Here is an 8207-nt window from a genome sequence, read left to right as displayed (position 1 = left end):
AATTCTCTAAAATTCGAGTGGTAGTTAGTCACCCCGAGTGTGTCTTGGGTTGCATAGTGAGAAAAAGGAACTTGAGTGTGTCTTAGGTCGAGAAAGGAACCTGAGTGTGTCTTGGGTCGAAAAAGGTGCCTGAGTGTGTCTTAGGTCTGATAGGATAGGTTATTATCAATTAGCAAGTGTCCAGGAGGAACTTGTGAAGCAAAGGTCTGTGTAATAGGTTGTACTAGGAGAGTTGCCTATTATAGTGGAATTTGTTTATAAGTCCCAATAGGACCGAGGTTTTACTTTTAGCTAGGCAATGGATGGTTTCCTCGTAAAACTTGTTGTGTGCTATAAGTTCCTTTACGTTTTGTTTTTAATTTCCGCATAATTTCCGCGATTGGAACCTACTACCATTCACCCCCCTCTCGTAGTAGTTCATTTAAACTAACAATTTTTGAAAAATTAAAAAAATGGGGAGGACCCACTTTTCCTCGTAAATCATCGAGAGTAGCAGTGAGCAACAAGGAAAATGCTCACTCCATCACTTTCTCTAACAACAAAATACCACAAAATCCAAATGATACCCGACTTGAACAATCTACTTTGTTTTATCCTCTGTGGTTGTATTTTCAGTTTAGCTACTGCTTTGAACTTTTGGAACTATGGTGACTATGTCTCTCAAGGAAAGCATTTTGCTTTACGCTTTTCCTTGATGGGTAATTTGGGCTCAGCCCTCGCAATATATATATATTCTCCTCTTTTGTGTAAAAAAAAAATATATATGAGGAGGTTAGTTATTGGATTGGAGTCATTGGACATATGAAAGGACTAAATTTCAACAACAGATGCATACTATCGTACTCAATCACAATTGAACAATCAAAATAAAATGTCGTTATCCACAAGATAATTCAATCTATCTCTGTCCCCACTCCCACTCCCACTCCCACCCCCACCCCTTTTTCCATCCTCATATAATTGCTAATCATTCCACTGCCAGATAATTGTCACTGCTTGCTGCCATGCTGAAAATGAGCCAAGAGTAAAGCAAGTTCCAGACCAAGCATCCACTGGTACAAAGCTGCAAGACGCCATTCTTTTCAATCTCATTTTGTCTTCTTCGCCAGCAGTACAGTAATGTCATTCATACAGTGTATCCCTATCCCCTATTCAGTGCATTAGCGTTACCCCCAATCTCCCATGGGTCTGGACAGGTCAGATAAACCGTGAAAGCTTGCTTGAAATTTTTAGTAATGTACTCAGGTACACCAGTTCCATTTCCATATAAAATTCTTAGCATTAACAAGATTTATGTTACAAAAGGGGAGAAAAGTAATCCAATCAGTTAAATTATAGTGCCATTCATCCCCAGTATGAGAACCAAAAAGCAATCTTTGTAAACAAGGAAAAGGCAGGCTATCAAATATTAGCAGGCACATGCCAGAATCATACACATCCAAGGCATTTTCCAATCGTACCCTTTAGTCATCTCATTCTCCTGCATCTTTAAGGCATCATATATAAAGTCCAAACAACATTTTGTCCAACATAACTGGTTATGACAATATTTTGCAATAAAATTTTGATTTACTAACACCAAAAGTGAAATACATATTTTGAAGTTTATCATCAAAACTATGTGATGAAATACAAATTTGAAGTGTATCATCAAAAGTATGTGTTGCATCAATTTTTATACACCTGCTTCGAGGAAGAGATAAAGATGAAAATAGCACCAAGTAATATCACTAATTTATGCTTAATCAGTTGCTTCCTTTTGGTCCACTTTCTGTACAATCCCAGAGTTCTAAACAACTAAGGACCTTGAAATAGCATCACTGTACATGACCTCAGCGCACCATTGCATCTGATTGCAACAGGTATATAGGTTTCAGATCAGAATTCTTTCCTGCATCTATTTGATTAAATAAGAGAGCCAAGTATGAACAGATCTGACACTTACCACCAAACTTAACTGCATAACAGAGGAGAACAGAGATTTCTCATAATTTCTAACATAACAAGAATTGCTTCATCATAGGAACATCATTTTCACTACTTCGTTTGCAGTATCACTGGAGGGTCTACTTGACCAACTTATATACATTGAAAAAACAAGCTCTTCATATTGTCGCAGCTCCAAACATCTGTTATCTGACCTGCTCCGAAATTAACAAGCACGGGTTCATCAAAATGAAAGAAATTACATATGAGATACCTCATATTAGTAGAATTCTTTCAAGCAACTTGATTTTTATTTACTTGATTTTTTCTGAACACTTGCTCAGTTGACTTACATTGTTGCTTAAAAACTTTTTCATTTCTTTCAATCAAAATCACATTAATTGCTTCAGGCAGCTACATATAATACAGCTTCTGTCTCAGACCAAATACCAAACTTAATCTGGAGTAATAGCTGAAAATTTCTGCAGACAAGACTATCCCGTTTCAGTAACATGCCCGAGCTTGACCTTACTGTCCAAAGAGTAATCTTGTTCAATACCGCTTAGCTGTTTGTCAACAAAAGCCAGGCAATTGATTCCAAAAGCCACAGCTAATATGAAATTATGCCAGATGATGGAAAGCAGCTGCATCTTTTACTATTTTCGATTTTAATCTCTTCATTCTCACCAGTAATCCCCACACGAACATTCTCCTTGCTTGAAATGGTGAAACCGGTTAGAATCCCTTACTATAATAAGCCTTCCTTCAAGCTTCGAAATGTGCTTAATAGCTGTATGGCAATCTTCACAAATTCTCAGGTTTTTCATAACACGTATAGGTTTATGTTTCGTTAGAGTCAAAATCCCATAAGCAACAGCTAGTCTTTCACTATGATACTTGAGCATGTGCTCTTTTTCCTCCTCATCAACATCGTGTAACACCAACTTTATGGATGACACATAGCCATCTTGCTTCATTCTGGATTCCAACTCTTCTAAGAATGAATAAATCCTGTCCTTTTCTGGGTGGCAAGTATCGCCAGCTGCAAATGTATGGATCTTGTTTTGCACTTCAAGCCAACTATACCCAGGCACCTTTTTAACCCCTTTGTCCCTCATTTTCAATCTCATTTGTCGAACATCATACCATCTCCCTGAAACCGCATATAAATTTGAAAGAAGCACATACATTCCGGAGTTATCAGGCTCCATTTCAAAAATTTTCTCAGCAGCCTTTTCTGCAAGCTCAATATTCCCATGAACCTTAGCTGCACCAAGCAAAGCACCCCACGTTGCAGCATCTGGTGAAAATGGCATGTTCCTAACCAAATTCTGTGCTTCATCTAAATTTCCTGATCGACCTAGAAGATCAATCATACATGTATAGTGTCGTGGGCTTGGTACTACGCCATAATCAGAGTACATAGCATAGAAATATTGTTTGGCTCTGTCAACTAAACCAGCATGAGCACAGGCCGACAGCACAGCCACCTGAAAGGCCAATCAATCCAATAAGCAAGACAATTTGTAAACAAGGGTATTTAAAAGTGAAAAGAAAAATGAACAAGAGGAAGTAGTTTCCAGTTTTACTCCTTTGTCACAGGTATTAATGAATCTATTTGTACATGCAATTAATTTGGTTCGGTATTTGCAAAACATTACCTGTAAGCAGTCTTCAAACATATTAGGCTCAGATTTACCAGCACAATATAGATGGGAAAGACATCTTCTGGGAAATAATGGTGTAGCTAGAAACCACTGATAGTAGTTTCAAGAACAAAGGAAGCTAGTAGAAACCAAAGCGTAAACAAAAATACAATGCCCAGTAATGATATTTTTACCTCTCCCCTTTCTTATAATTAGATTTCAATTCAATTACACACAGCTACTAAAAATTTAGAGAAAAATAGAGAAATAGCAAGGGAACAAGAAATCCATATACATGTGGATATCCTGCAAATATCACACGTAGGTGAAGGAAAAAAATAATTCAGAGACACAATTGAGAATATTATAACTTCAAGTTACCTACCATTTCAACCCCAATCTAACTAGCTCAATCAAAATTCATAATTTTCTTATTCTCTAAATGCTCCAAATCTAAAATTGTGAATCGAATAGCAATTGGCATACTCCTTTTGGGTGTAGAAGACGAAATTAACCGTCCAATAAACATTGCAATAAAAGCTAAGATAACAGCACAGAAGCGTCTATGTTTGGATATTATATGCTACTTTGGAGTCAAATTTTCTTTAATCTTTATATTTTGGTTATTAAATATTATATTAAAATGTTGCATTTCTTACCATTCAATCAATCAATCAATCAATCAAAGCCTTAATCCCAAAAGTGGGGTCGGCTAACATGAACCAAATTTGATTATTCCGTGTAGTCATCAACATAAATCTTTCTCCTCCATCCCTTACGATCCAAAACTTCATCCTCACGTAAATCCATGCACTTCATATCCTTCCTCACTCCTTCCAACCAAGTCATCTTTGGTCTCCCTCTTCCTCGTTTAATCCCTCCATGGTCCCACTCTTCCACTCTTCGCACCGGTGCACCCTCGGGTCTCCGTCTTACATGTCCAAACCAACGCAGACGATTTTCCCTTAATTTATCTACAATGCCCGCCACACCTACTTTCTTGCGAATAACCTCATTTCTGATTCTATCTCTTAAAGTGTTTCCACACATCCACCTTAACATGCGCATTTCCGTAACCTCCATCTTTTTAATATGCTCTTTCTTAGAAGCCCAACATTCTGTACCATAGAGCAACACTGGTCTTATGGCAGTCCTGTAGAATTTTCCCTTCAACTTTAAGGGAATGCTGCGGTCGCATAGCACTCCCGTGGCCGCTCTCCATTTAAGCCACCCTGACTTAATCCTGTGGGTCACGTCTTGATCAATGTCACCATTCTTCTGGATGATCGACCCTAGGTACTTAAAACATTCACTCATGGTCAAATCCTTTCCATCCAAACTCACCACTTCATTGCTTGTCCCCCTCTGAGTGCCAAAACGACATACCAAATATTCAGTCTTACTCCGACTTAGCTTAAACCCTCTAGATTCCAACCTTTGCCTCCATTGCTCCAACTTGACATTAACCCCATCCTTAGTCTCATCCACCAAAACGATATCATCTGCGAACAGCATACACCATGGAACCTCATCTTGAATTGGTCTAGTTAATTCGTCTAGAACCGTTGCAAAAAGAAAAGGGCTTAATGCAGACCCTTGATGCAATCCGATTGTAATAGGGAAATCTTTTGTCAACCCTCCGCATGTCCTCACATTTGTTGACACATCCCGATACATATCCTTAACTAGGTCTACATACCTTCGTGGGATACCTTTCTTCAACATTGCCCACCAAAGTATCTCTCTTGGCACCTTGTCATATGCCTTCTCTAAATCAATAAAGACCATATGAAGATCTTTCTTCTTTACCCTATAAAACTCCATCATTTGTCTTATCAAATGGATTGCCTCCATAGTAGATCTCCCAGGCATAAAACCAAATTGGTTATTCATTTCTTACCATTCTAATTAAAAAAAAAATGTTGCATTTCTTTTGACAATGAATCATACAGCTCTTTTATTTTTTTATTTTTGGGCTGAAGACTAGAAATCATGGAGTAAAGACCAGACCTAAATGAGATGACCATGCATGTTAAGGAGCTGCACAAAACTGTTATTAAGGAGACAGGTCAGAGACTGTGTCGTAAGCCCCATCAGATATAGACATAGGAATGGGCATTAGGTGCCAGATGTCAATATCTATAATTAGCAGTTACCAAATTAGCTATGGACAGTATGGAGGCATTCCTCTAGCTTAGATATGAATCTATAAATAACTATGATATAGAGACATTCAACTTTATGCTTGACACAAAATTGACTGTGTGACTGAAAAAGGAATATATAACACAAAGAAGCTTCATTTTGGGAATGCTTGACCATGCTCTGTATGAAGTTGGGTATGCCAGTATGTAATATGTGAACCAAGAATAATTACAGTGTCAATAGTAACAAATATTAATTATTGTTTAATATCAAGGACAGACAAATAAAAAGGGGCAACATCACACAGGCCAAGTTGTGAATAGCCATTAGACGGCAGAACATGTTTTTTTTCCCCCAAATTTCATCAATTCTGTTTTAATCATCATCCTAACTTGTACAAGTTTCTGTGTCATGATTCAACCAGAAGATTCTGTCTACTCTCACCCCCACTGATCAAGTGATCCTCCTAACTAGAAGAAAAAAAAAAAAAGAAAAAAAAAATTCCATGTAATTCAAAGCAAATATCATGTGATTCAAATAATGCTCAGAGTCCTAGTACTGTACAAATGTGAATGCATATAGTGTAATAGTTTAACACATAAAATAAAGGGTCTGAAATAAACATCTTATGTACATAAACAAATAGATATGTGTAAATACCATGGTCGTATCATCGGCTCTAGTCCCACATTTAGTCATTGACTCAAATACTGCCAGAGCTTGTAGGCCAAACCCATGTCTTGCATAGCCAGCAATCATAGTATTCCATGAAACAGTATCCTTTTCAAGTATGCCCTTAAAGGCACAGTTCGCTTTATGAATGCTTCCACACTTGCAATACATAGCAACTAATGCATTTCCTACGTAGGTTGCACTTTCATAACCTATTTTAGTGACTTGCCCATGCATTTGCATACCTAATTCTAAAACACCAGTATCAGCACATGTGCTCAAAACGCAGGTATACACCGATCTGTTTGATCTCTCTCCATTTCTATGCATCTTTGCAAATAGAAGTAAAGCCTCCTCGCTGTGACTACTTTGAGCATAACCCGCAATCATCGCTGACCATGAGATAGAATCCCTCTCTTGCATCATATTGAACAAATTCCTAGCTTCTTGAATATCACCCCTTTGAGCATAGCCACTAATCATTGTATTCCAAGAACTTATACTACGAGTAGGCATTGCCTCAAAGAGTTCCCTGGCAACATCTATGCTGTTATTATATACATAACCTGCAATTATAGAATTCCATGATACTACACCCTTCTGTGGCATCTGATCAAATACTCTCCGAGCTTCATCCAACCTACCATTTTGTATATAACCAGAAACCATTGCTGTCCATGTAAATGCATCCCTGCTCGGACACTTCATAAACAAACTGTGGGCCTCAGATAGCTGCTCATTCTGAGCATAAGCTGATATCATAGTGTTCCATGAAACCTCATCTCTTTCAGGCATCCTATCAAAAATTTCTCTGGCTTCAACCAGCCTATTGGCCTTCACATACCCACCCATCAAGCAATTCCATGATACCAATTCCCACCCTCCTCTTGACTCGAACAACAAAGCAGCCTCATTAACTCTCCCATTCTGCACATATGCTGCAATCATTCCATTCCATGATATAGAATTCTTTCTTGGCATCCTAGCAAACAATTCCCTAGCCTCATCCACAAACCCACCACGCGCATACCCCGACAACATTGTATTCCAAGACACGATATCTCTTACAGGCATTTTCTCGAAAAACCATCTAGCAGAAGCAAGATTCTGGTGCAGGACATATCCATTCAACATCAAATTCCAAGAAAACAAGTCTCTCATTGGCATTTTATCAAACATCTGGTGGGCATCCCGAAATCTGCGATTACACAAATAACCAGATATCATTGAATTCCAAGTAACAACAGTTCTACTTGGCATTGAATGGAAGAGTTCGAGAGCTGATTCGAAATGGCCTCTTCTCATATAATTGGTTATCTGGGTATTCCATTTGATTATATATTTTTCTGAGAATTGAAGTTGATTTAAATTCTGTAAGTTGTTTTGGGTATTGAAGTTCTTGGATGTTGGCGGTGTTACAATTCTGGTGCTGGTAAGTGAACTGATGGAGAAATGCTTTCTGAAAGCACGAACACAGGAATGCTGCATTAATCGCCGCGAACAGCAATTCCCGCCCATTAATCGGTTTTATGAAAGATTTGAAGAACATACGTAAGCTAGCACTGTCAATTCGGATTCGATTCTGAAAGAAATGGTTTCGGTTTAAAACGGGTTCATCATTGCGGCGTAGTTCAGTTCCATTCTGATTATTAATCGAGTCGAATCAATTTTGGTTTATTTTTGGGCGGTTTTTGTTTGGTTAAGGTTGTAAATAGTTTGGGCCATAAGTTGTTCGAGTCATACTCAGGTTGTTTTGAACGGGTCATTTTGGGAGTGGGTTTGCCTGGGATACTGCGGGCTTGAGTTCTTGTCAGCTCG

At 38.2% G+C, this 8207-nt stretch overlaps 1 protein-coding gene across 1 annotated transcript; it reads right to left on the bottom strand.

The window, feature by feature from the left end:
* Positions 1–1554: 1554 nt before the first annotated feature.
* On the bottom strand, positions 1555–7933 carry LOC145556073 (uncharacterized). Its single transcript, XM_081617745.1, has 2 exons — positions 6378–7933; positions 1555–3416 (listed from the first exon to the last, which is right to left on the bottom strand). The coding sequence occupies exons 1-2, from the start codon at positions 7905–7907 to the stop codon at positions 2610–2612; spliced, it is 2337 nt and encodes a 778-aa protein (XP_081473871.1). The 5' UTR covers positions 7908–7933; the 3' UTR covers positions 1555–2609.
* Between the last annotated feature and the right edge of the window lie 274 nt (positions 7934–8207).

This window comes from Chenopodium album, chromosome 8 (genome assembly GCF_948465745.1).
Source record: "Chenopodium album chromosome 8, dcCheAlbu1.1, whole genome shotgun sequence".
NCBI lineage: Eukaryota > Viridiplantae > Streptophyta > Magnoliopsida > Caryophyllales > Amaranthaceae > Chenopodium > Chenopodium album.
This window is presented reverse-complemented; position numbering and strand designations above follow the sequence as displayed.

Excerpts from the sequence above, each read along its gene's own strand:
- LOC145556073 (XM_081617745.1), bottom strand. The coding sequence starts at position 7,907 with ATGGGCGGGAATTGCTGTTCGCGGCGATTAATGCAGCATTCCTGTGTT. Across the intron at positions 3,417-6,377 it reads GAGCCGATGATACGACCATG|GTGGCTGTGCTGTCGGCCTG; the intron begins GTATTTACACAT and ends TTGGCCTTTCAG.